We start from the raw sequence: 27,600 nt of genomic DNA on the forward strand, positions 1-27,600 counted from the left end.
ATGGCCTCCCCCAGACCTCCCCCAAGCACTTTCTATATACAGACTCCCCCCCTTGCCCTGCTGTGTTCTTGCCCCTGGGATTGAGGGGAAGGGGAGGGTGCAGGAGAGCAGGGAATTGTGATGAGGCCTTATCCTTGACACCACCTCAGTGCAGCAGGATCTGACCACAGATGGAGGAGGCAGAGCCAGCGGCATAGGGAAGGCTTTCCATCACCACCCCACCCACTCAGCCCTGGGTTGGGCTGAGGATGTGCAACCCTGGTACAGGTGGCTTCTGCAGCAAACCCCAGCTGTAGGACCCAAGAAGGAGGAGGAGGGTCTCCAGGCTGTGCCAGACCACAAGACATGGCATCTGCATGCCACCGGCTTCCCCATCGCGCTAGCCACTGCCAACACCTCCCTCCTAATTCTCCCTGCTCAGCAGGCAGGGGCTGGGCACATCAGGGTGGGGATGAGAAACTGTACAAGAAAGAAGCAGGGAGAAAGAGAGAGAATGGGGAATAATGAAGCTACAGCCCCGGAAACCCACCCCTGTCCTGGGGTCCGGCAGGGAGGCAGGGATGGGGGGAGCGAGGAGGCGTCGGGGGGAGAGGGCTGGAGGCTGCCAGCCTGGCGTTCACCCCAGGCCATGCACCCCATGGTGGGCCACATGGAGCCAATCCGCCCCCGGTACCTCACCGCTTCCCAGTCACTCTCTGTTGCAAATGTACAGGTAGATCGGTTGGGACTGAGTCCACGGGGCGGCTGGGGGGCCGTTACTGCGACGCCTGCGACGTGGGGTTCTCTGACTTGCTCTCCTGGCTGGAGGGCGGTTTGCTGTTCCAGGGGCTGTTGGCCCCCAGCGCTGGCGAGTTGTTGAAGCTGTCCTCGTCGTCGATGCCGTTGGCAGCGTCAAACTGTGTGTTCTCCAGCCTGGTGATGAGCCGCTCGTCCTCGTCCCCAAACTCCCCCCCCATCAGCGTGGGCTCGCCTACCACCATCACATCCTGAAAGGGGAGACGGTCCCGAAACATAATCGAGGTGGGGGGAGCCCGGGCCGCCAGACCCACCCCCAACACCACAGGCCCTTTCCCTGGCTGTGGGGCCACCTCCTCATCTCCATCACGGGACCAAAGGCTCGGGCACCGCCTGAGACACCATAGCCTCACCCCCTTGCAGGGGAGCAAAGTGGCTCAGAGAAGACAGCTGGGAGACCCCCTATCGCCCAGAAAGAGCTGAAGGAGCTCAGTTCCTGTGGTCCCCCTAGCCACTCCCAGGGGCCAGGGCAGGGAGCCCTCCCCTCCACCCCTGGGGAGGAAGAGAGAATGGAAACGGGATGCTTACAGGTACCTGACTGGACAGGGCAAAGGTGCTGGCCGGGCTTTTCTTCTTGCTGTTGCTGTTGTTTGTGTTTCCCCCACCCGAGCTCATCGTGCTGCCTCCTGACATCTTCCTTTTCCGACGCTTGCTGGGTTGCTGCCGCGCTGGCTCCGCTGGCAGAGGAGGGAGACATGGTCAGTGCCAAGGAGAAGAAGCTGGTCTCAGCCTCTTCTCTGCAAGGACCACATCCACTCTGGGGCTGCATCATCAGCCTCCTCCCCTCCACAGCTTCACTGTCCCCTCAGTGCAGGGGAGGAAAGAGCACACCCCCAAGAAAGAGTGCAGGGAAGATTTCTGTCCTTGTTTTGGTTTCTGAAAGCAGCTGGCAGCCCCTGGGCAGGGAGTGCTAGCTGCCTGCAGTCCCACTCTGCCCCCACAGGAAAGCAGGCCATCAGAGAACAAAGCCAGTTGCCTGACTCGCTGCCACCAGCCTCACAAGACAAGGCCAGGGACAGGCTCTGGGGCTGGGCGAAGCCTGCACTGAGGACAGGGTATGAGCGGGCAGCCCTGGGGACCCGCAGTAGTACAGCAGTTGGCATGAGACTCACCAGGTGGAGCAACCATCCGTTGCCACTTCTGGAAGAGGCAGGTCTTGAGGCAGTCCCGGGGACTGAGGCTGTAGGTCTTGTGCCGTGACATGAGCTCCTGCATTGGTTCTAGGATTACACAGAGCTGCAGGGAGGAGACAGACATGGAGTTAGATTGTGATGCTCCAAGCCCCTCTGTTGCGCAGCCATCTGTGTTGCACCAAACCCAGCCACCACCAGGAGCCTGTAGGTTCCAGAATACCAACATGGCTCTCTACAGCCTGTCTGCGAGCTTCTTCTTGCAGAGACTGCCTTAGCTGTCTCAGAATCACAGAAACATTCAGGTTGGAAGAGACCTTCAGGATCACCAAGTCCCACCGAGAACCCTACTGTACAAGGGTCACCCCTAAACCATATCCCCTAGCACCACATCCAAGTGACCTTTAAACACATTCAGGGTCAGCGACTCAGCCACCTCCTGGGCAGCACATTCCAATGCCTGACCACTCTTGCTGAGAAAATTTTCTTCCTAATGTCCAGTCTAAACCTACCCAGTCAAAGCTTGAGGCCATTCCCTCTTGTTCTATCACTAATTACCTGTGAGAAGAGACCAGCACCAGCTTCTCTACAATGTCCTTTCAGGCAACTGTAGAGAGCAATGAGGTCTCCCTTCAGCCTCCTCTTTTCCAAACTAAACAGCCCCAGCTCCCTCAGTTGCTCCTCATACAATTTATTCTCCAGGCCCTTCCCCAGCTTCTTTGCCCTCCTCTGCACTTGCTCCAGCACCTCCACATCTCCCTTGTATTGAGGGGCCCAAAACCGGACACAATACTCGAGGTGTGGCCTCACCAGAGCTGAGTACAAGGATGTCTCTCCACACCCCACAGCAGCCAGATACCAGGAAGCTAAGAGCACAAGATGTGGCCACCCAAGTTCCCCCTCTGTAATCAGAGCCATGTTCCCTTCTCTCCCTGCATGCTTACTCGGAGGTAGTTGAGTGTGGAGTTTGAGAGCCCACAGCGGGTGATGTTCTTGGATAACTGGTCCAGCATCTGGGGGTCCTGTGCCTAGGAGCAAGAGGTACAGGCAGCTCAGCCACATATGGGCTGAAGACAGTCCTCCCATGTCCCAACTTGTGATAGGGCAACAGGGCTGAGGTCCCCCCATATCCTGCACAGCAGGGAGAGGGGCTCAGCATCCCTGTGCCACTTATGCCACAGGGGGAGTTCCTGGAGCGGTACTCACATGCATGGCAAGGATGCTGCGGGGGATGAGCTCTCGATGCTGGCGGATGCTGAAGTGCCAGGTCTTTATCCTCATCATGTCATCAAACATGAACTCCAGGTACAGCCGCCCCTCCACACACACCTGGGCAGGGAGCACGGGTCAGCAGGGAGTAGCAACTGGGGTCAGGCATTTGCTGCTCCCACTTCTCCCAGCCCAGATCCCCTGGGAACCCACTGGTGAACACCAGGACACCCTCCCGGCAGCTTGCCTCTGCTTGCTATGAGACTTGGCACAAGCCAAACCCACAACTGTCATGGGATCTCCACAAAAAGGGGGATGCTGCAGGGCTGGCTGAGACGTGGAATTGTAGAATGACACTCAACAGGATGCAGAAATCAGTGTCCCTCTCTCCTTGGGGCTGCAGCTGCCAAAAGGGCACATCGGACCAAGGCGTGAGGGGCAGGAGAAGCTGCAGGTGGCATCAGTACCTGGGTGAACATGGGCTTGCCGTGCTGGGTGACCATGGTGCACTGGTCGCAGTCCAGTGAGACAAAGTTGTTGTGGAAGGACTCCTTGGGGTGCTTGAGCACATAGTAGAGCTCTGTAGCACCCCCTTCAAAGATGCTGCGGAAGTAACGGGGAATCAGAGTCCGGCCGATAGCTGCAGCGGCAGAAGAAGGAAGACAAGGTCTGTAAACCTGGCTCACCCAACGTGCCTTGGTGCTGCACAGGGAGGGGGGCCACAATCACTACCAGCTGGAGCAGGCTGAGCAGCTCCAAAACCCTGCCCTCATCCCACCCCTGCAGCACAACTGCCACACCTCCTGCCAGAGAGGCAATGTCCTGGGGAAGAAGGGCTCAAGCTGCTACTCACTGTATCTCTTTGGTCCATCCTCCAAGCAGAAAGTGATTGTTAACATGGCATCATCCTCAAAGAACTCCGTGGTGAAGGCGTCCCACCACAGATTGTCACATTCCTGGGGACAGGAGACAGATCCAGATTATGGGGAGGGGAGCTAGCCAGCCAGCCACTGGCAGCCAGGCATAGCAGCCACATGCAGCCCATGGAGGTCTACTCTCCCAGTTGAGTGTGTGGAGACAGGTATGATGAGCCCTGTCCCACACACAAGGCACTTTGGGACCCATACTGCAGGGCAGGATCCTGCTGCAAAAGGAACTCCTCCTAGAGTCAAGGCAGCTCATGAAAGCAGGCAGTGCAGACGACCCCATTGCCAAAACACACCCCCTGGAGCATCCTCCCACCCCTGGCCTCCCCACTCTCCTCCAGCTCCCCACCTCTGTCCAGTTCTGCAGTCGCTTGTTGAGCTCAAATATCCTGTAGTCAGTCTGGTTCCCATACGGCGTGTGCCTCCTGCCCAAGGAGCAGAGCAAGCAGTCAGAGGGGGAGGCAGCCATGGGGTGGGGAGGAGCCCCAAGCCTGTGGCAAGGGGACACATCACCCCCTCCAAGGCTAGACAGAGTCTAAGCAGTCCCTCCTAAACACCAGACAGCAATGTACTGCTGAGGCACCCCCACCATGGGCATGAGGTCCCCTCTCAGCAAAGCCCCTGCCAGCCCCCTGTGCTTACCCGATTCCAGGCTCCAGGTATGTTGGTGGGTACATCGGAGTAGGTCTGGAGAGGGAAAGAAATGCCGGAAGGTCAGCACTGCTGGGGTTCTCTCTCTATTCACCACAGCTCCCCCTTCCCTGCCTCCAGCAGCAGTTGGCAGGACCCCACCTACAGTGTGGGCTGCACCCTGGCTGCCAATGGCTGATAAAGTTGTGAGGTGACCTGCACCACTTAAACTGGGCTCTGTTTCACACCAGAGGCTGCTTCACCGCACCTAGGACCTGACCCGTGCCTCTCTGGACATATGCTGAGCTTCTCTGCAGCTGAGGCTGGTGCCTGGCAGGATGGAGGTAGGAGAAGGGGCAGTTGCAGAAGGAGCTGGGATAACTCCCTGTCCTGGATCACCCCAGTGGCCTGGCTGGGCCCCATGAAGCTTGGGGACCTAAGGGCTTCCTCTGTCTTGTATATCACCCTTTTCCCACCCAGTCCTACCTATTCCTGCTCCGATTCCCACTCTCCCCTTGTACTAACTCAACTCCACATGCTGCTGGGGAGCACGAGAGAAAGACACCAGAGTGTAGGATGCAAAGTACCCCCAACTTTGCAGCCCCCTCCCTGGGCTCCAGCTTACCCCACATCTCGATCCAGCATGGTGCCTGGGTGGAAAGGGGGGAAGGCGTTGCCGTTCGGGGGCTCCTTTGGCGAGTACAGCTTGAATGACTTAGAGGAACAGCCTGGAGAGAGAGAGGAGAGAGGGTCAGCCAGCAAGAAGAGGCACACTGCTGCACGGAGGAGAAAGAGGAAAGATGCAGGACCAGCCAAGCCCCCATCAACACAGCCCCATCCTTCCTCTGCTCCCCCTTGATGCCAGCTCAGCTCCTTCACCCCACACACAGCTCCAGGCCTCCACTGTGCAGGATGTGACCCACAGGGTCAGGGACGAGATCTCAGGATCTGCAGTGAGAGGGGCTTGGATTCACCTCAGGGATTTCCCACTGGTGCTTAAGAGTTTGTCAGTTCTCAGATGGCTGGGCTCTGGGGACAGTGCCTGAGGGGAACAGTTCAGCTGGTGAGCTGGGGAGGGGCATGGGGGCTGGGAGGCCCTATCCTCCCTCTCACCCTCCCTCCTGCACCACTCCTAATCCCACCGACCTGACCCGGGAATCACAGGGGATCTTTTTGCTGACCTTTCCATCGTCATGGTGACGGGTGAATAATCACCCGGAGGGACGGACGGCGGGTCCCCAGGCAGCCACCATCTGCTGCTTAGGCAGGCCCGCGGCCACCCGGCTCCAGGCAAACAGACAGATCTCACACACCAGCCCCCGGCCCTGACCAAACCACCCCAACGCCTTGCTGTCCAGAGTGAAGAACCAGAGCCCACAGAGGGCTACGCTTGGGTGTGCGACTGAGTGTGCCACGTGTGCAAGCCACCACCCATCCCTGAACAACCTGGGGACCCTGCTCGGGCCCATCAGTCAGACACAGGGGTGCCTGCCAGATCCAGCCATGCCAGCATGGCCCAACCCATCTGAGCTCCCAAGGGGCAGCGAGGGACTCCCACACTTCCCGGCCCCCTCCCACCACCAGGGCAGGTTCCTGGGAGCGGTGGCTGCCAGCATCCCTCCCTGAGCCCCACAGGAGACCTGCCCCACCCCGCCGCGGGCAAGAGCTGGCAGGCTGCGCCCAGGTGCTGCCGAGGCACGCGGCTCTCCCCAGCAGGTAGCCAGGCAGACAGGCTGACCTGGATGGGGTGCAGCGGCAGGCAGGCTGCCAGCCGGCTCTGGCTCCACCGGCTCAGCCGGCCCCACCGTGCATGGGCACGTCTCCCTGCAGGCCAGGAGCTGGCTGCACCAGATTGCTGGCTGCATCCAGGGCCAAGGTGGGATCCCCGTCAGCTGCCCGCCTGCATGCAGCCCAAGGCTTCACAATTCCCGATGCCCGCAAGCTGCCAAGGATTGCTGCCCAGTGCTGCAAAAAGCAAGTCCAGTGGTGGAGAGAATCATCTGGGAGGTGACGGGCACACTACTGCCCATCTGGACATCCCCACACAGCCAGGCTGCTGGGAAGGGTGCAGGGACAGGATTGGAGCAGCCACTTGGCTGTGATGGATGCAGGAATGGAGCAAATAAGCATCAGCGTTGAGGGAAGTGGTGCCACCAGTACTGGGACCCAAGATGCCCGACTCATGTTGAGCATGTTAGCCAACAGAGGAGCCCAAATAACCAGGGCATCACGACCAGTGCCAGGCCACTTGGGAGCCCACAGTTGCAGGGCTCGCACATGCAGCTGAGCAAGCACAGGCTGGTCAAAAATAGAGGAAGTCACCCCCCCTGGCGTTAAATCCAGCTTGCAACAGGGGAAATCTGTCTCACTCTTTGTTTCTTGTCTTCTTGGGGCCCCAGTGCCTTTCACTGTTTCCCCGTGGCAACCAAACCCAGCTTCTCCCCAGCACCCACCGGGATGCAACAGTCCTGTGGGGCTGGAGCCAGCCTGGCTGCTCCCTGCTCCTCAATCCTGCCTGCCTGCAGCGAGGATAAGTGGGGCATGGCACAATTTCTCATACAGCTGCTAACAATGTCAGCCCCTTGCTCTTACCTAACGTTTTCATAGATAAAAAAATTTTTAATAGGGAGGTTAGTGCTGGTGTGAGGGAATTTTTGCTTTCTGCTTTAATCACTGTCAACTTGTGCCTAATGGAAATCATAATTCAACCGGAATTGCTCTAGAAACACAGCATTTCCATTTCCTCCACACTGCTGTTAAATGACATGACGTTGAAGTGAAGGCTGATGCATAGGAAACTTCCCAAAAACACGTGTCTTCTATTGAAAACAAACTGATTCATTAGGCAGAGACAGCAGTGGCTGGAGATGGGGAGCTGAACTGCTGGTTTCCAGTCACCATGTCCTCAGGGAGTAGTAAAAAAAAAAAAAAAAGAAAAAAAATCAGACCCATCAGGTCTTATCCTCCCATGCTTTGTTTTTATTCACTGATGAGAGATGGGCAGAAAAAGCCCCCCAGGTTTCTTGCTATTGTGGATCCACATCTTGTTTCTTGTGATGTAAGAAGGTCTCCTGGGGTGGTGAGACCACGGGGACACATCACTCTGTCTTGTGCTGTTCCCTAGGCCCCTGCTCCCCCGAGGTGGACCAGCAAATGAGTCAGTTCACTCCTCCAACCCAAGCAGCCACTTCCATCCCAGGCCTTCCCAAGCAGGTTCATATGGACATGCCCTGTTTTGGGGATTCCCTCAGTCTATCTAAGGATCTACAGGAGTGGAGAGGAATCTGTTATATGACCTCAGCAATACCTGCATTCTGACCAAGTATTATTTTTAATGCAATGTAAAATACATTACTGGATTCAGTGGTTTCAAGCAATGCTAACAAAAGCCTTAGGATCTGATACAAGCTGTCGAAATTCTACATTCACTGCAGACACTCACATCACACACATTACACAAAATAACACTTTATAGCAGGAGCAGCAACATCAACTTTTACCCACACAAGGGTCATACTGCCCCATTCAGGAGATTCCTCTGTCATTGCCTCTTCTTTTCACACTGCCCCCGCTCCCTCAAGCCTTGTCCTGGCAGATGCAGTGACCCAGAACTGCAGGCCCTTTCTAAGCCAAGTGCAGCACTTGGCCCCAGTCATGCCTCTGCTCTACCTCCTGCTTTGAGCATAGAGGATCTGGGCCGGCCTGGTGCAAACAGGGATGGCAGTTCTCAATCAAGCATGAGATGCCCCAGTGGGCTCCAAGCTGACAAAAGAGGCTTCCCATGGACATCCCTGGGTGCTTTTCCAGCACTGCAAACGCATGTATGGTTGGCAAGAGGAAAGAAATCAAGCTGACACTGCAGCTGATGAGCTACTGGCCCAGGCAGGTCTGGACAACCTGCATGGTGCCTGTGGCCAGGCGGATGGCCCCATGGCTCCTTCTTGGCATGGAAGCATGGGAGAAGGGAACCCCCCAGAGGGATGTCCTGGCTCAGCATCCTCTGCTGAGGACAGATGCCTGGCCAGGGCCTGAACAGAGCTGGCCAGTGCTGCATGGAGCTGCCACAAGATCTTGGGCAAGGAACCAGCTCCAGGCATGCAGGCAGCCCAGGGAAGGGAAAATGGGTGCTGCCCAACCTTCCACCTGCCTTCTCTTCCTCCTTCCCTATGAGCTGCCAGCCCCATGAGGCAAGCTGTTCTGGTGTACTGCCCAGTGGCTTTGATGGAGTAGGCACAGTTAAAACTGAAACCAAGCCTTCAGGGCTGAGGAACACCAAGTTTCCCAAGAGCATGGTGGGCACCTTGAGGAGCCAGCAATGCCAGAAGATGGCATGGCACCGTGATCTGAGACCAGCACTGCTCAGGAGATATGCAGGCTGTTCCCTGGTGTCTGGCAGGGACAAAAGTCCCTGCTTGCACTCCCCTCATTCAGTCTTGCAAAGCGCTGCTGAGGACAAAGGCTGAGCAGCACCAGCATCTTGCTCCTACACCTGTGGCCACCAGCACGAATCAGTGCTCCTTGTCCCAGAGAGAAGCTGCACTGGACAGGCAGCCAGGGTGCTTTCTCTGCAAATAGCAAGGTCACAGGGACTTCAGAGGCCAAAAATATGATAAAAATAAATAAGGAAACAGGGCTTGAAAGAGACTACAGGGTTACAGCTCAGCCAGGGAGCATCCTGCTCCTCCCAGCAGCCTGGTAGCTGCTGGAGAAGGAGAAGAGGGCTAGCCTTTGCTCAGGGCTGTCATGCTTCCCGGCATGCACCTTGCCTGCTGCTTCCTGGCTGCCTAACGAGGCTTTAAAGTGTAAATAGCGATATTGTTTTGCAGGGCTGCCTCCGTGGGGTGTGAGAACCTGACAACAGCAGGAGACCCATCTTCCCAGCCCACCCAGCTGGCAGGGCTGCCAGGAGGATGCTATCCAGGAGAGTGGTATCTGGAGCTGGGCACAGGGCAGCGTCTCAAGTAATTCACGTGGCTTTGCCCGGTGACAGTGCCTGGTGTCGGGGAAACTGGCAGGACTGAGAGGCAAACAGAGAAGTATTCAGAGGAACTGGGTCGGGTAGTAGCACATGGAGCAGAGTCCAGGGTCTTCTCCCACAAACCTGCCTTCACTTCTTTCTCCTCTTCTTTGCCAGTTGCAAACCCTGATGTTATTAAACTGATAGGACCCAGGGAGCGCACACCGAAGCACAGCACATGACATACACAGAAACAATCTCAACTTCCAGCAACCCCATCTGCTTTGAAAATTCAGAACTGACCCAGTTGAAGCTCCCAGGAAGCTGAGCTGTCCAAAGAAAAGGGGATATTGCTCCTGGAGGAGATGATGGCATGATGCCATGGATCTAGTGGCACCCAGAGTCAGAATCTGGATAACACACTGTGCAGCCCTGTCCTGCACAGAGGCAAAACTTGCAGCACTGCCTGCCCGGCTTCATGCAGGGATTACCCTCTCTCTTTTCTCAAGCCACACTTCGAAGCCAGCCACAGAGCTTATACTGACCACCAAGTACCTCCCTGCTCACACCACGTGGCTGAGCGTGGTGTCCCCTGTGTGCAAGCAACAGAGAAGAACATGTGCCACAGCTCCAGGTTGCATCCTGCAATATTAGTGCAAAAGCCTCCTGCTGCAGCACACGAAGTACCCTGGACCAGCAGGTGCTCCTCTCTTATAAATTCAGAGGGACAGCCAGAGAAGTAAAAATTAGTTGCAGTTAATTATTACAAAGTAAAAAACTTGATGCAGGGTACAAAACGTTGGTATCCAAAAACCTGCCCAGGCCAGGACATGGATTTGAAGGCTGAGGCTCTGGGCAGTCCTGCAGCCTCCACTTTGCTGGAGCTCAGGGTCTGCTGAGAAGGCATCCCGTGGAGCTAGGCACCCAGTGGGGATTTGGAGGACTTCACTGCCCTACAGTAACTCTAGGGATGGCAGGAGTCTCTCCTTTCCCATTCAGGCCCTTGCATGATTCAGACATGGGGATTTCTCCAGGAGGGAAAACGGGAGAAGAGCACACCCTGCCAATTGCAAAACAGCCTGAAAATTGAATCACGTCCAAGGCTGCAAGCCCCAGATGCAATCCCACAGATAACCCAGTTTCAGCTCCACTACTATCAACTTACCACGAGGCAGTCATTTCCTGCGACTCTCGGGGAAATATCCCACTGTCCCTAATTACTCCTTTCGGCTCACTGTCTCAAAGATGATCCATAATCAACCACTGCCGGTTTCAGCCTCAGGAATGAACCTTTTGCATTTTTGGCCACTTTCTAACTTGCCCAAACCTACCCCCGGGGCCCTGCCACCCTGCAGGGCTCCTGTGGTGACTGGGCTCCCAGCCCTCCCGCGGCACCATCAGCAATCTCCCCAGCTGCGTGATGTGAGAACTGTGGGACTAGAAAATGAACCCACGTCAGCATCCTGTGAGAAAAGCTTCCCAATAAACTGGGATTTTTTAATACAAAAAAGTATTTCAGGCTCTGAAGCAGCAAGGAAAAATTCACAGCCACAGCCCACCACGGCAATGGCCCTGCAGCCAGCATCTCTGCTCCTGCTCCGGCTCCTTGCCCACCATGCACATGGTAGAGCAAAACCACACAGGCCGGCTCTGTGCCGTGGGGATGCTGGTTGGGGCAGCCCTCCGCAGGGACAGGATCCATCTGTGAGGATTGAAGCCAGCCAAGAGCCACAGGGCAGAGAAGTGCTGGCGAAGGGCTGAGGTCTGTCCTTCTGGCTGCAAAGGGGGATCCCTGGGCTGATCCCCTTGACCTGCTGGACACCGAAGCACTGCTGCCTCGGAGCACAGGAGGCTGTCAGTCCCCACGTGGCACATGGAGATGCTCGATCCCGGGATGCAACACTCCACCTCGTTCCCTGCAGCTGCCAATGGCGCCGAGTGCTGCACGCTGGGACGGGTAGTCTCTGGAGACACCGGCCCCGCCGACAGCCGCCTCACTCCATGTTGTGTCCTAGGTGGAGCCCCGCATCCCTGGCAGCCAGCCAGCCGCCCGCTCCGGGGGGAAAAAAAGCTGGATAATTCCCGCTGCGAGGATGTGGTGGGAGCTGGCGCCTTCCAGCTGGCTGTGCTGCAGCAGCGTGTGCTCGGGGGCAAACCTCCACTACGGGGTGCAATGCTCACCTCGAGGTCCAGACCACTCATGGATGCCCATGGAGAGTAGGGACAGTGTGAGCATGGTGGGAACTTGCTCACTGCAGCTTGCATAATACCTCAATCGGTTCTTTGAGCTGTCAGGGCAAGTTTCTGCCCCTGCCACTCAGGCTGAACTTCTCTCTCTTTAGGACTTGGTTTAAGAGGCGATGAGAGAGCAACTGAGTGAAGGACAGGGCAGGCTGCTGGCAGTGTTGGGGACAGAGCAAATGCTTGCAGTTGCTGGACTCATATTGTGCCGCTGCACTGGCAGCATGTGCTGCTGCAGACTTCAGAGCTTTGGACAATCAAGACAGGATGAGGCCAGAACCCCAGAGAGCAAAGGGACAGAGTACGGCTGAGCACACCTGCTTGGTGCTCCCAAGGCATGAGGAATCCAGCCTGAGCTCCCAGCCCCAGCAGCCCAGCGCTGTAGAACCCATCTCGAACACCGCAGCACAGCCCCGGGGAAACCCTCCCAGCTGGGCATTCCTGGCTGTAACACCAACCCCACATGAAACGACAGCAACCGGTGGGGCAACAAACCTCAGCAGGGCAAGCACTGCAACCCACAAACAACAGTGGGAGCACCCTGAGCCTGGGATGGGAGGTTTCCAAGGGAGAGGGCCAGAAGCATTGAGGCCACCCTGCCAGTGCAGTGCACAGGACGTGGGGGGTCTTATTTTCCACACAGACCTCAAATTCAGACCAATGCAAAGCTGCAAGCATGCAGAAGGCTGGCATGCTGAAAAAGACCAGTCAGGAACAACCTGATGTCCTGCCAGCCACAGGACAGGGAAGGGCCCTTGGGGCTGGGTTGGTCCACCTTGCCCTCTTCTGCATCTCAAGGGGAGGCTGCCAGTTCTCACTGTTCTCTGAGAATGAGGCTCTAGGTCCCCAGCCTGGGGCACTTTTGCTCACAAATGAACTTCTGTGGCGTTCTGCTGGCCTTTTCTTATTTTACATGAACTGTGACCTGCTATGGGCAAAGTCCCCAGTGAATGACAGAAAAAAACCTGTATCACCAAACCCTCCACCACCAGCCTGTTTTGCCTTTAATCAAAACTTTTCTTTGCTTTTTTGAATCAACACAACCCACACATCATTTTGCTTGGCACTTATCTTCCCCAGTCCCTAAGGCATGCTCAGACCATGGACCTGGGATTTCAGCAAAATCAGGAGGCCAAAGACCACATTCAGTTCTTCAGTGAAAACCCCAATTTTCCCACAAGAAGACTGCTCAAAAACCTGAGGCTTTAAATAAGCACTAAGGACATCCAAATTTGTCCATACTTACAACTGAAGTGGTAAAAGCCAGTACCTGACCAGCACTGGAGGAGCTACTTACTGCAAATCTGCCAAGACAAGGTGCTATCAAAAGCACAGGGAGAACAAACTGGGAAGATCCTAAGAAAGTCTGTTTGCTCCCATGCCTGCCTGATCCACTGGGCACCCATGAGCCAGCTCAGACCTTCCTGGTGAGAAGGCAGCAGCTGGGGGGTTGCAACGTAGGGTGGGTGCACTGCTCCATGCCCTGGAAGATTATTCCCCATAGAACTCCCCAGTCTCTGAGCCCTTGGCTTGCACCTCACCCAGTGACCAGCCACCACCTCTCATTTGGGCTCTTGCTGTGGCACCAGCCTTAGCAGAAACTGGTGGCTGTGCCCCAGGCTCTTGCCATGGCATCTGGCCCCTGCCAGCCAGGGTTGCACCAAGGGGACCAGGAGCTGCCCAAGCAGGGTGCTTATCTTATCACCCACCCCAGGGCAGGCAGGCTGTCAGGACCGATGGAAGTCAGAGCCTGGCCTTCCACCCAAGATCAGGGCAGCTCACCACAGTGTGCTTTCCAGGGGAACACTCCCGTGGATAAGACATCCTTTGCAAGAGCTGGAGCTGCAGTGCTGAGTCTCCCCTGGTCCCAAGGATGCTGCAACCACCCCCAGCCCCTCCAGCTGCCCCAGGGCCAAGCCAGTGCTTTGTCTGCTGGGGAGGATCAGCCCCCTGCAGCAGGGGCAGCTCCTGCAAAAATGTGCATGATTCCCCAGGGATTAGCACCCCCTAGACTTTGTATTCCCTTCCAGGCATCCATGGGAGGCTGGTGGGACCCTCCAAACCGCGGGTGAGGCTTAAGTTGCAGCAGGCAGTGGGGAGGGGGGTATGCAGCCCCCTGAGCCGGTCACCAGCCCGGCAGCCCCTGTGACAGCACGGGCAGGGGGACCGAGAGGGCGCGGGGCAGCTGTCAGGGGGCTCGGGCAGGGGAAGAAGCCGGGGGGGGGAAGAACAAAGGGAGCTGCGGGCTGGGATGAAGCAGGGCACGGCGGGGCACGGGGGCTGCCGGCAGCACCTCCCGGGGCTGGGGGTGACTCTCTGAAAGCCACGACCGAGGGCCTGGAGAGGGGAGCCCGGGGGATAAGCAGGGAGGGGGGCAACAGGCAGAGGAGCCGGTGGGGAGGGAACCAACTGGGGGGCCAGGGAGGCAGGGGTGAGCTGGGGGAAAGGAGAGGAAGGGGGGATATAGAGGGGAGCTGGGGACAACGATGGAGCTGAGCGGGGAGAGAAGGGGCGGGCGGAAGCGGAGGGAGCAGGCGGGGGGCTACCTTGGGGATCCCGGGCTGCACGGGGAGCCGGGCGGGGAGCGGCGGCGCCGTGCGGCCGCGCACAACTTCGCAGGCGTGGGGGCGGCGCGGACGGGACCCCGGCCCTCCCCTCGGCCACCGGGAGGGGATCGGTGGAAGGGTGGGGGACGACGGGACACACGACAGGCCGGGACCGGGAAACTTCCGCGGGGGGTGTGGGTGTGTGAGGGGGGGCGGGGTGACTCACGGCGGCGGCGGCGGCGGGCGGGGGTCCGGCGGCAGCACGGGCGGCGGGCGGGCGGGCGCGGGGCCGCCGCGGGGGCGGGGCGGGCGGGGCGCGGGGCGGGGCGGGGGCGCTTCCTTTGTCTGCGCCGCGGCCGGGACCACAATGGCTGCGGCGGCGGCGGAGACCGCTACCCCCAACACCGACACCCCCCGCCCCCTCCCGACACCCCTTCTGCACACCGACACCCCTCCCCCACCCTCACCACCCCGGCCCCTCGCTCCTGGCGGAGGGTTGGGTGCTGGGGGGCGCCTAGGGACGGGCCGTGACGTCCGAAAAGGGGAGCCCCGAGAGCTGCCCCCCACCCCCGCCCAGCGCTCCCCGGGATGCACAAGGCAGATCCCTCTGAGGACCTCTGCAACAGCCCGGTGTGGGTTTGCTGCCCCTGCGAAAGTTTCAATAAAACCAGACTTTTTTCGTAGTTTGGTTTGGGTTTTTCTTTGAAGTTTTTTAGGATTTTTCTTTCTGAAACTTGGTTCCCTTTCCCTCAGTTTCTGGTAAGGAAAAGAACCACAACCGTTTCGTTTGGGAAGGAGAATTAAAAACGAAATGTGCTGCCTTGCAACTGCCACCAGACCCAAAAGGTCTCCTTTCCCTGATAAAACTACATCTTCCAATTAGTAGTATTAACAAAAAGATACATTTTAGTAAAAGAATACACAAAAATGTAGATTTCTTTTTCCCCCACTGAAAAAAAAAAAAAAAACAAAACCAAAAACAAAACCTTTTTTTCCCATTCTCTCCTTGCCCCATACCTATCCTTGCAAACTCCTGCTCCCTGCCCTGGCAAATTGGGCAAAATACCTCTGCTCCCAGCACGGCTGCAGCACCTATGGGCAACAGGGACACGAGCCAGGACCCCCCGAGCCCCAACAGCCCCTGTGTGCGGGTGGGAGAGCCTGGCGGGGCTCACGGGGCTGTGACAGGCACACACTCACAGACTCTGGTGCATCTCTCCCTGCACACGCAGGCTGCTGTGCATGCTCACAGGCCGGCATGCTCTTGCACGTCTCCCCAGACGCCTCCTGGCACACCCCCGGCTGGGTGTGCACCCACGCCTGGGGCATGCACACCTTCCCACACCCCCTCGCTCACACGAACAGGCCCACACCTCATCCCCTCCCCAAAGCAGCAGCGGTGGGGTAACATGGGTACAAGCCACACTCGTTCTCCCCAACAATGACGAGCCCAAAACATCAGCAACAAGGTTTTGAAGGTGTCATCTCCTCCATGCCCACACACCCCCAAATCCCTGCACCTGAGAGATGTGGGCAGCCCTCTGCTACCCAACCACATGTGCTGCCAGCTGGGACCAGCACCACAGGAAGACACACAGAAGACGGCAGCATTCCCCCCCCCCGCCACTCCTGTTCCCTGTGCCCCTGGGCCAAGAAAGGCTCCATCCCCATGCTGGTCCCCATCATGCTATCGTGCCTAATTTCCCCTTCCCCCTGAAGACTAGCCTGCAGGGAGCACCACGTTCTAGAGGCACATGGACAAACAGAGCAAAACTCTTTGTAAAACCCAGGTAAAGAGAAAAACTCACTGGCACCAATCCCACAGGTACTGGGCAAAGGGGATGCTGCAAGTCCCCTGACATGCTGCCCCATCACTGCCTACCCCTCTGCCAGCCCACATCTGCGTGGCACCAGGTGAGGTGAGGCTGCGGCAGGCTGTCATCCACTGGTCAATAAACCACACTGCCCATAATGCCAGTGACAGCCACTGGCTGGCTGTGCCATCCTAGTCAAGACAGGCCATTAAATACAGCCTGCCAGAACCCTGTTCCTGGGCTCAAGGATGCACAAGGTACTGCCAGCCACCAGTGCTCAATACTGCACCGTTACTGCAGAACACTGCAAAAAAGAGGCATTTTGCCCCTATATCAGCGACTCCCAGTACCAATGCCATGGCCAGGGGAACAGGAGAGGACCCCCCACCAGTCCCTTGTGCTCCATAGCCCGGTGCATCCACAGCAAACATGCCTTGAGCAATTTATCCTGGGGCTCAGCAGCCCTCCGGGACTGCTCACGTGTCCCCGCTCGGCTCTGACGACAGCACTGGACTGGTCCACGTGGCTGCAGCAGCCCCAGCTGTTTATGGTTATAGCCGAGTTAATAATTAAATAGATGCTGGATGGAGAGCAGAAGGGCTGGGATGCAGCTGGGAAGTGTCTGTGGCGGCGACAGTGGTGGGGGGAGTCCCTTCCTCACGATGTGCTTGTGCCTGCAGCGTGGGAGAAGCGGGGAGCCATTCTAGCTCCCCAGATTTTTGTGATAGGGCACTGCATTCCCCACATCCCAGCCTCCAGTCTCCCCTAGCAAGGGCCCCATGCCTGCCTGGGCTCCCCAAAGCCCAGCCCTGCTCCAACACCCAGTGCAGGTCTGAGCCAGGGAACTGGTTGCAGCTTGAGAGCAGGAGTGAGCACAGGGATGCATCCGACAGGCAGCTAGGAAGAGCCTGGTGTGTAGCAGGGCAGCCGGGGGATGCCTGGGTCTCTCTGATCCCTGTGGCTGGGGCTCAATATGTCCCTAGAGTGCACATGAGTGATCCCAGGTGAGCAGGGAAGCAGAGGCAGGGCATAACTTGCACTGACACCAGGTTGGGGCCCCAGTAGGCGCAGGCATGGAGGAGGGACACGGACACATGCTCACATGAAAAATAGTAATAAAAATCTGCTAGCTCTGCAAGCAGCACAGTCTGCACACTGGGACAGCCTGACCTGCGATTTCCACACCTCCTGGACTTGTCCAAACAGTGGCAAGATCAGGGTACTGTTGTGTGCACACAGTCTGCAGTAGTGCCACACAGCACGCCTCCCTGAGACCCACTTTCAGGAAGGCAACAGTTATTCCCCCACCAGAGCCCACCTTTCAAACATTAATATGCTTCTCTCCCAGCTAAAGTTATGCATGCCTGGATCAAGTGGGGCAGGAGGGGCTCCCTTTTTTGGCTGGAGAAGGCATGGCACCATCTCTCTCCAGGAGATGCTTGGGGGAGGCTCGAAACTCAACAGTGAGTCACGCAGGCCAGGCTGCAGATCCTGGGGGCTCCTAGGATTAACCCTTCACAACCAGAACTGCTTCCAGACAGAGGCAGGAGTAAAGTCCAGAGCTGGGGGAGAAGCTGGCTACCAGGTCAGGGTGGGAAGTTACAGGGTCACATCTTGAGCATCCCACAGGAGACAGAGAAGAGGACCTGAGTATGCAAGCACTGCATGAACAGCAACCAAGTGCATGCATCTGTGCCCATCCACTCCAAAACAAGAGGAAGTGGAGAAAGATTGCAGCAGGGTGCAGAACCCTGAAGTGCACAAGGTCCATACTAGGTGTATGGCCTCACATCATGCCTGGCTCTCGCATGATGGGTCAGCTGCAGCACTGCCCAACCAGCCACAGATCTTGAGGGGAAGACACAGGCTGCAGGCATGCTTTGACAGACGCTGTTGGCAAGGGGTTTCCCTGTGGCACCAGCATCAGAGAAATGCCCTGCAGTGTTCTGTGCTGTCCTCGAGACATCTCAACTCATGTCCTGAAAGAGCTCAGCCCGTGTGGCCACCAGCAGCAGCAAGCCCCAGCCCCTTTGGCAGCAGCCAGAGGCCAGCTTGCCAGAGCTGCAGGGTTTTAAGGCTCCTCCAGAGGCTCCAGGTGGATTCTCTCATATTACAAGAATGGCTCGTTTTACAGCCCCTTTCCTGGCCTAGGATCCCACAGCAGGGAGGGGGTGATGTTCACCATGGCTGTGCAGCCCCAGCATCCTGCATCTGCTTGCTGTCCCCTGAGGAGGCCTGCCCTAAGGGACAAGCACTGCTGCTTAAAAGGGAAACCAAGGCACAGCCCTCAACATCCAGCCCCACAGACTCGGACTCTCATCCCAGCTGAAAAAGCACCCCAGTTCCTGCCCTGCTGCTCTTTCTCCCTCCTCTCCCTCTGCCGGCCCAGCCAGAGCACGACCCCCATCATCCCCAGAGATCTGCACAGCTAGAAGCTGCCACCCACCACTCCCCAGGGATAAGCATAGGGCTGGACATCCCTCCTGGTACCCACATGTCACTGTCTCTCATGCTGGTAGCCCTCCAGTAGAAGATGGGAGACATTTCCTGGGCCCATGGCTGCATGTGGTTAACTGAAAGCAGGTAGAGCAGCAGAGCCCACCCCCCACCACCACCCACAACGTGGTGCTGCCGAGCGCTCCAGAGCAGCTCTCCGAATATAGCAGCATCAAATAGCTCCATCAATAATGCATCGCTTCTGCTTCCTCTTGCTGCCGTGTTTTTGTTGCTAACATGCATGTCCTTCCTGTTAGTAGCTGCCTCCTCCCCATCAGCTAGGCCAAACAGGGACACAGCCACCATGGGATGGAGATGGCAGCTCCAGGTTCAACTCCCATTGGGAGTGGGCATCCAGCCCCATTCACTGGGTCAGCCTGAGATTCAGAGAGTACCTTGTCACAAGCCCGAGCCTCCTGCCACACATGCTGACAGCAGGCAATATGCCATGGCTGCCCAGAGGATTTGGCATAAGTTGTTGAGCTGGGAGAACCACGACGGCATCTCCCCAAGCTTGGTAGGGAAACGCCCCTCTACAGGAATTTCTGGCAGCCTGGTACCCCCAAGCACAGGCAGCACTCCCATTCCTGCCCCACACTGGGTTCCCTCAGCAGCTCTTCACCGTTGCATCAGTGCTACCATCCCTGACAGGGAGAGAGCTCTCACCACCTTGCTCCTGCCTGCCCCTCTCCGCAGCTGCCCCAGGCTCACCCCAGGCTGGTTGGTGCAGGCAGGTCGGAGTGCCTGGGCCTGCCCCATGCCCAGCAAAGCTGTGTGGCATGCTGCCATCTGCTCTCACAGGCAGGGAGGCAGGAGCTGAAGCCGGCAAGAGCTTGCACCAACTGCCCCGGAGGGGAGGGAGGGTAGGCAGCTGCCTGCAGCAGGCAGGAGAACCCCTGTCCTTGCAGGGAGTCCCCAGGGCTGGGCATGACTCTGGGAGAATGCATGTGGCAGAGCAGGGGTTGGCTAAAGTGGGTGCTGTGGAGCAGCGGGGGGTGGGAGCTGCCCCCACCATGGGGGACTGCCAGCCCAACAGCCCTCTCCCAGCACTGTCCCTCCAGCATGGCCAGCGTCCCAGATGGGCTCAGGCGGCAGCTCCACCTGGGGCTATGCTGCAGAAATTTGGCTGCGCTCCCAGCACCAGCCCCTTGGTGTGTAGGAGGGGGGCTAGGGCTGCTGCTTCTTCTGAAAGCAGCCCCCCCGCATCCACCACCCTCGCTGCTCCTGCCTGCCACCCCCACACCATGAGGCCATCCTGGGGGAGCAGGCACTGTCACCCTGGTGCAGAGGGACCACAGGGGCTGCCAGTGGGTGCCACAGAGCCGGTGGCAGAGCAAGACGCTGCAAAGGGAGACAGAAGCTGCACTCCACAGGGCCCCCTGAGTTAAAGCATCCAAGGACGAGTGCAGGCAGGGTGTTATCTGCTGCCCCACAGGCAGGGTGGAGTCAGGGCCAGGCAGGGGCTGATGCCTGCCGGAGGAGAGATTACACCCCACTCTAACGTTCACCCCAATCAGTGACTTGCCCAGGAGCAACAGGGGCAAGTGGTGACAGGAGGCTGCTCTGACCGCTCTTGGCAGGGCTTCTCATCCCTCCTGATGCCCACGGGCATCACTGTGCCAGAGGTGCACAACCCATGCTCCTGCACCTCTGTGACCACACTGTGTCAAACCTCCCCAAATCCTGCCAGTATCAGCCCTGCTTGCAGTCACCCCATCACTGTCCAGCAGAACCCAGGGCAGAGTCTGGGGGACCCAGGCAGATGGCTGCCATCAACTCTATTCTAGGTGGGGCCCAGCAGACCCCTGGCAGCCTTGCTGGCTCCCCAGCACCCTCCCTGGCACTGGCAGGAAACCACAGCCCCAGCCTGCAGGCAAGGCCGATAACGGTCACCCAGCCCCATCCTGCCTGCACCCACCGCCGCTCTGGGAAGGGGGCACCCAGCCCAGCTGCCTCCACATCCGCTGCTCCCCAGGCTCAAGGTAAAGAAGGGGCACAGCTACATCACATCCATGGGACCTGTGTTACCCTGCATGGAGCTGGGGGCTCTTGCAGGCTGTGCCAGAGGCAGCCATCGCACAAGGACACATGCAGTACTGGTGTGCTCTCAGCACATCACATGCACCTCATGTGTGCAAGGTACACACACACCTCGTGTGTACAAGCAGCACTGGTGTGGCTCCACAGCAGAGGAGAGGTTTGCATGAACTGAGTGAGCTGAGCATGAAGGGGGCAGGAGGGGACGCCTTTGCTGCTGCAGCTCCTGCCCTGCCTGGAGGCATGTAGCAACCTGGTTGCTGCATTGTTAGCCACAAACACTCCCTGCCCCGGGGGTCCCATGCTGCTAGCCTGCACCCACCCACTTCCCAAGGGACCACTTTTCATAGCAGCTTTGAGTTGAGCAGACACTATCACTGGAGTAAACTCAGAGCCTGGCACAGACATCCAGCCTGCTGGTACAGCACTAACAACATGCCCATGTCTGCAGGTGAAGCTGACCCAGCAGCAGGGTGAACTTGCACTGGCCTGAGGAGTGCTGCCATGTGTCCAGCCAGTGCCCAAAACCCCAAGGAACTGCCTTGCCTTGCACCAGGTAGCTACACTACCATCCTGGCTTTGCTGGAGTGTGCCAGGCACAGGCAGGTGATGTGCTGCGTGTGGCATCTACCAATCAGGCATTTTGCTGCACAGAGGGTGATGAGGTGAATGGCATGTTCTGTCCAAGCATCAGCAGCAACATGAAGACAGCCCGGGCGAGAGCACAGTGCAGGATGAGGCCTCATGACCCTGCCACTTTCTCCCTCCAGCATGTCCAGGTGCATCCCAAGGTGCCAGGCAGCCCTGGAGGGGTGTTTTGAACTCATGCACATCAGGGCTGCTCAACGCACCCTGCCCACCCCCGGCTACCTCCCCTCTCCCAGCACAACTGTTGCAGGAGGCACGTGGCACAGCTCGGCCTTGTGATGGTGGAGGATGCAGGGTGCCAGCCAGAACAGAGGGAAATGGCAACAGACTTTCCCCCGGATGGGCATGTCCATCCCCGGACTTGAAGAGCATGGGTCAGGAGGTCCTCCTTCCTGCCAGAGAGGTGCAGTCGGCCTCCCTGCAATGGGTCCCATGGAAGGTGCTGACCTGGGAAGGTCACTTCCCTGCCGTAAAGCCAAAGCGAGCCCTGCAGGGAGAGAGCACAGATCCACTCCCCTCCTCCCCCTCTCTGCACTGACACCATCACTAAGGTGTGTGTGTGGGAAATTATTATAGTAAAAATAATTTTAAAAGAAAGCATGGAACATGGTGAAGAGCAGTGTTCCCAGGTGTCAGGACCCTGCTGGGGTCTGCATGCCAAGACCTGCTTGGTGTGAAGGGCCGAGCTGAGTGGCCAGGCTGCCAGCCCTGCTCCAGGGGCCTGAAGGACAGTAGCACTGGCACCAGCACTGGGTGGCTGCCACCCTGGCCTCCACTGGCTCCACTCTGAGCCTGGCACACTCTCCCTGCTTATGTCTCTAGTTCTAGGGTGGGGGCTAAAGCCCCCTTAGTCCTCCCCTGACCCCAACAGCTCCCCACCATCCTGCCCACAAGGACCTCAGCAGGTTCCCAGATAAGCAGTACTCTCCAAGCCTCAAACCTCTTGCAGAGAGGGGCGAGTAACAGGGAAACATCACTGGTGGGGGTTCAAGAGGATCTGCAGCAGGGCAGGATGCATCCCTGGGGATAGAAGGCTGCATACTCCTCTCCCAGGAGGAGAACACAATTTCGAAGTGGGGTGGCTGAGACCCCCCCGCCAGCAGCTCCCAGGCAGGAAACTCCTCCAAGTTAACGCAGCCCCGAAGAGCAGCCTGGGCAGAGCGGCTCATTAAATGTTTCTGGCTGGCGGGAGGCCAGCGGCAGAGCTTGTTTTTTCTATATTCCGATAAACAGTCCGGGGAGGGAAAGGGGGAGGGGGGCGCAGGCTCTGAATGTGCCACCCAGCCCCAGTGGGGGAGCAGGGGGAGAGGCAGGGGGCACATGTAAGTGTGCAAGCACACTGTGTGCATGCACGTTGCACGCACCCGGGTGCCCTCCCCGCCACGGGGGAGCAGGAGGCCAAGGGTGACGACGATGTCGACACAGGAAGCCATTCTTAGGGATGCTGCCAGCTGTGGAGTGACCCCATGGCCCCCCATCAACGCATTCAGTAAGGCCCCCTCCTGGGTGCCCACCAATATGGCGATGACATTCCTGGTGGCATGGGGCCAGCTCCCAGGGGACGGGACAGGGCCCTGCCATTAGATGCTGCTTTGCCTTTGCTCTCGTGAAGGCAGGACCCCCACCAAGGTTGAGTGGGGGTGTCGGGGACGGCTCTTGAGCCCTGGGTATGGGGTGCCTGCTGGGGCGGGTGCTGTGGCTGCTCGGCCTGGCTCGCAGGGAGGTTCACGTGACTTTCTGCTTGAGGAAGCAACGCTCTGGCAGCTTCCAGTGGGAGATGGAGGAGGAGGATGGGGGAAGGGGCTGCCTGCCTTCATGGAAACACAGCGGAGAGGCACAGGCTATGCAGGGGCGGGGGGCTGCCAAGCAGGGGCACCCCCCCTTCCCCACCCTGGAGATCCAGTTGAAAACCATCAGTTGAAGGCAGCCCTGGGGGATGCATGGGGACCATGTTCTGTCACGGTGTCCTGCTGCCTACCACAGCTCCCCAGCACGGGGGTCCTGGTCTTCTCTTGGTATCTCTGGGGCACCAGAAAACTGTCGCAGGAGCTGGGCTGAGGAGTGTCCCTGCGGTCCCCCTGCAGGGAGATCAAGTGCCAGCTGCCCAGGGAAACAACAAAACCCCATCCCCAGAGACCCTGAGCAGGGCTCCCTGCGTCCACCGCCACTGGGATCTGGTGCTGGAGAGGTCTGCATTAGCCCTCCAGAACCCCTACCCTGCCTTGCACCTGGCACAGCAATGCCCTGTACGCAGCAGCAGGCAATGCAGCTGAGCCAGCTGCCCCCCAAACAGCTCCAGACTCCAGGTACCCAGGTGAGCATCCCTGCTGGGTGCTGAGATCTTACCAACTCATCACCACAGAAGCCAGAATTGAGAAGGAGCTTGCCAACAGGCACCCTACAATGGTCACAATGGCTGGGGACTCAGCCCCCGCAAGCAGAATGGCTGTGCCTCTTTAAGGACCCTGTGCCCCACATCCACATGGGCAGCAAAGGCACCCCACTCAGCCTCAGGGGTCTGCTTCAGGGTCACCCCTTAGCAGTGCCACCTGCATGGCTGCCCAACACCCCTGCAGCACCCTGCCCACAGGGTCACAGTCCCAGGACTGGCACTGGAACCCACGATGTGGGGCTCCAGCCCCCATGCTGATGGGTCTCAGCCCCATGAACAGAATTCAGTGTCCATACCATTGGGATCCCAGCACCCATGCTGCGGTGTCCCAGTCCCATAGTGAGAACTCAGCACTCATGCCCTGGGAACTCCAGCCCTAGCGCCGGACAGGAGCAACCATACCATGTGAACCCCATTCCCATGGATGGACCCAATGACCATGCCGTAGTGCTGAGACTCCAGTCTCTACACCATGTCGACCCCTGCTCTATAGCTCCAGTGCCATGAGGACCCCAGCTTCACGGTCAAACCACAGCACTCACACTAAGGAGTCCCCCACTCCACAGCCAGCTCCCAGCAGCCATGCCCCAGGGACTCAGCCCCATAACAAGACCCCAGTACCAACGTCATGGAGACCCCAGCCCCTAAGCTGGCTCCCAGCAACCATGCTATGGGGATCCTGGCACTATGACTAGATCCAGCACCCACGTCATGGGGTCTCAGCCCCACAGCCAGCCCCCAGCACCAATGCCATGAAGACCCCAGCCCCACTGTAGGCTTCCAACAGCCATGCCATGGGGACCGTGGCACCATAACTAGATCCAGCACTCGTGCCATGGGGTCTCAGCCCTGTAGGCAGCCCTTCGCACCAATGCCGTGGAGACCCAACCCCACAGACAGACACCATCACCAATACAGTGGGAGTCTCAGCCCCATAGCCAGATCCCAGTCCCCATGCTTTGAGGACCCAGCCCCATAGCCAGACCTCAACACTGATACCAGTGGGGTCCCCGCCCCACGTCGAACGCCCAGCTCCACAGCCAGCACCAATGCCATAGGGACCCCAAGCACACGAGCAGCCCCCAGCCCCACACCGCGGTCTCCCCGCCTCGCCCGCCGCCGCGGCACTCACCAGGGCATGCACAGCCCACTGACATCTTCACATGCCTGGCCCAGCCGGGGGTCGCTGCGCGCTGCCCGGGCCGCGGGTTCTCGCATGGGCGGCGCGCCGCGGGCTCCGGCGCGGCGGGCAGCGGACAGCCCCGCGCGGCCGCGAGCACAGGCAGGCGGGCGCGCGGCGGACAGGCGGCGGTGGCGCCGCGGAGGCGGGCGGGGCGGGGGCCGCGGCGGCGGAGCGGGAGCGGGGGCGGCTGCGCCGGCGGCGGACGGGCGGGCGCGCCTCTGCGCTTGCGCGGGACGTCCCGTTCCCCCCTCCTCCCCTCCCGCGGGCGCGTGCGTGCTGCGTGCGTGCGTGCGCGCCGCCTGCGCGCCGCCGGCTCCGCCGCGCTCACGCGCGCGTGGCCTCCGTCCCTCCTGCACCGCGTCAGCCGGAGGGCGGGTGGGTTCCGCCATGTCAGGAGCCGGCGACCGCCCCCCGGGTCGGAGCATTTCGCCTGGCCTAGTTGAGTGAGGGGAGGGCAACGCAAATCAAGGGCCCTTCAGGCCTGAGGAATCGGGCGGGCTTGCAGTGGCCGTATGAGGGGACCCCGCGAGGGAGCGCTGCCACACGGGGGTGCGGGCTCTGAGGGCCACGGGCTGTGTGACCCCTGGGGCTTGTCCTCCCCTAGGAGGTGAGGAATCTCACCGGCCCGAAGAAGCTCCGCTCCTTTCCCCAAGGCCCTGCCGCAGCCCCTCGCGCCGGCTCGGCCCACCCTTCCCCTGAGGCAGAGAAAGAACCAGGGAGAGGGTGCAGAGATGAGTGTATGGGCACCCGCGTCCAGGGCAGCAGATAAACCCACCCGTCCAAACCCAGAGCCTGACGGCGTGTGGCTGAGATCTGGGTCTGTGGGCACCCGGCAGGCTGAGAGAAGAAGGGAACACCACGGTTGTTTAGCATGGTACTGCACAAGGCTGAGAGATTGCCAGTGTCCCAGCCTGGGGCACTGTAGGGGCTGCCAGGCATGCGGGAGGATGGAGGAGCACGTGTGAGGGAAGGGGCCAAGCAGCCACAGAGCTGGGCAGCAGGAAGGAGGGTTTGCAGCAGCATGTTGCACAGTCGGGGAAGTCATGGCTAGCAATTTGCTGCACCATGTGCAGAGATGTCAGGCTGCCACACAGGAGGCAGGAGAACTGCTCAGATCTGTGCTGCACACTTGCTGCAGGGACACAGATCAGTGCAGCCCCATCTGCAGGGGCTCCCCAAGTGAGGATTGCAGCCCCAGCCCCATGTTATGAGAGGCACTGTGAGCAGAACAAACTCTAGAGGAACGTGACCCCCGTCCTTGCTGAAGAGCCAACGCCAGCCCATCCACTTCTGCCCATGTGGGACTCACATTCTTCACTGAGTATTCTTTAAACATCACATGGATTTTAACTCTTTTTTCCAGTTAGCCCCAAGCAACCTGTCGGGACTGGGTACTGCACAGGCCGAGCCTGGGTAGTGCCAGGCATCATCAGGATGGGGTGTTTGCAGAATTTGCCTGAGAAGAGATGTTATTGCTACACATGGAGGGAAGGAAACTGCCAACTAGGATTCACTATGCACATTTCCCTTTCTGCCTGTTTGTTTTGCCTTGTAAACCAGCAGGAGTGCCTGGTGCTGCCCCTATGCCAGGAGAGCACCCCTGCTATGGATCATGCTGGGGGAGGGAGGTACCTGCATGTAGGTTCACCTCTGATCACACACCAGGGACCCCATGTGCAGGAGATACAGTCCCACATGCAGGACTTGATCAGGCTAGGCTTGTTCTGTGAGGGATGAGCCTTGAAGTGCTGCAGGGTCCTGCCACATGCAGGGACAAAGTGATCAGGCAGGTCAATGCACGCCCTGAATGTGCCCCAGGGAGAGGAGATGGTGGGAGAGCAATGTTCAGAGCGGGAGGAAAGCTATGAGTCTCTGAGGGAAACATCACTCTGGAAAAGCCCATGTCTTTTCACCAGAGGAGAAGCTGACCATAACCTAGTGTCCAGGAACCCACCAACAGGGATGCAAAATGACTTATATTTTGCTGTTGCACTTAGATGAAGCCAAGTGTGTTTCAGAGGGGCAACCACTCCTAGGTTAGATGGGATTCCAGAGTGCTTGCCTAGGGTTCCCTGCTTCCTCTGTGGTGCCTGAGGTGAGCACTGGCCCAAGGAACCCATTGTTACAACCAACACAGCAGGGGTATGCTCACACTGCTGAATATCAACACGGGTGTGTTACCAAGCAGATGCTCTCTGGTGCTCATGTGTAGGTCCACAGCCCTGAAGGAGGCCCCAGCTGCCTGGCTGCTGCTTGGCCAGCATTTAGACAGACAAGGGTGTGGGTGAAAGGCTTGGAAAGTACTATGGGCTTGTTAGAGGAGGGGAGCAGCAACCCTAGATGAAAGCCTGTTTGTTGCTAGGGAGGAGCAGCCCCCTAGCAACAGGGGGGCAGGAGGTGACATGAGACTAGTGATCACAGATGAAAGTCCCTTGTGGCAGGGGTGGAAAGAACAACAGGACGAGGCTCTGCGTGTCAGACATGCCCCGGCTCAGTGACCAGGCACGCAAGGCTGAACATCTGACCTGAGCAAATCTGTGCCCCCAGGGAGTGTTGGAGAGGCCAGGACAATGAGACCAAACCAGGCCAATCTTGC

The 27,600-nt window shown here is 58.6% G+C and overlaps 2 protein-coding genes across 3 annotated transcripts in view; one reads left to right on the top strand and one right to left on the bottom strand.

Annotated features, from left to right (window-relative positions):
* Positions 1-24,985, bottom strand: LDB1 (LIM domain binding 1). 2 transcript variants are annotated; one of them, XM_054382065.1, is made up of 11 exons: positions 24,954-24,985; positions 5,316-5,418; positions 4,703-4,747; positions 4,410-4,485; positions 3,988-4,090; positions 3,602-3,774; positions 3,132-3,254; positions 2,870-2,953; positions 1,908-2,031; positions 1,330-1,472; positions 1-986 (listed from the first exon to the last, which is right to left on the bottom strand). In XM_054382065.1, exons 1-11 carry the CDS (start codon positions 24,976-24,978, stop codon positions 756-758), a joined length of 1,230 nt encoding a protein of 409 aa, XP_054238040.1. In that variant the 5' UTR covers positions 24,979-24,985; the 3' UTR covers positions 1-755. The 2 variants fall into 2 exon arrangements, with proteins under 2 accessions (XP_054238040.1, XP_054238039.1); XM_054382064.1 differs by having other exon boundaries at positions 1,324-1,472.
* The window catches only part of PPRC1 (PPARG related coactivator 1), a 17,525-nt gene continuing 14,909 nt past the window's right edge, over positions 24,985-27,600 (top strand). Inside the window, 1 exon segment of the mRNA XM_054382360.1 lies at positions 24,985-25,379. Within this exon segment, the coding sequence (XP_054238335.1) occupies positions 24,985-25,379 (395 nt within the window).

The sequence above is a fragment of the Indicator indicator genome, chromosome 7, assembly GCF_027791375.1.
Source record: "Indicator indicator isolate 239-I01 chromosome 7, UM_Iind_1.1, whole genome shotgun sequence".
Lineage (NCBI taxonomy): Eukaryota > Metazoa > Chordata > Aves > Piciformes > Indicatoridae > Indicator > Indicator indicator.

Excerpts from the sequence above, each read along its gene's own strand:
- LDB1 (XM_054382064.1), bottom strand. The coding sequence starts at position 24,978 with ATGTCAGTGGGCTGTGCATGCCCTG. Across the intron at positions 4,091-4,409 it reads GACTGCAGAACTGGACAGAG|GAATGTGACAATCTGTGGTG; the intron begins GTGGGGAGCTGG and ends TCCTGTCCCCAG. Across the intron at positions 2,032-2,869 it reads CCACACTCAACTACCTCCGA|CTCTGTGTAATCCTAGAACC; the intron begins GTAAGCATGCAG and ends TCCTCCCTGCAG.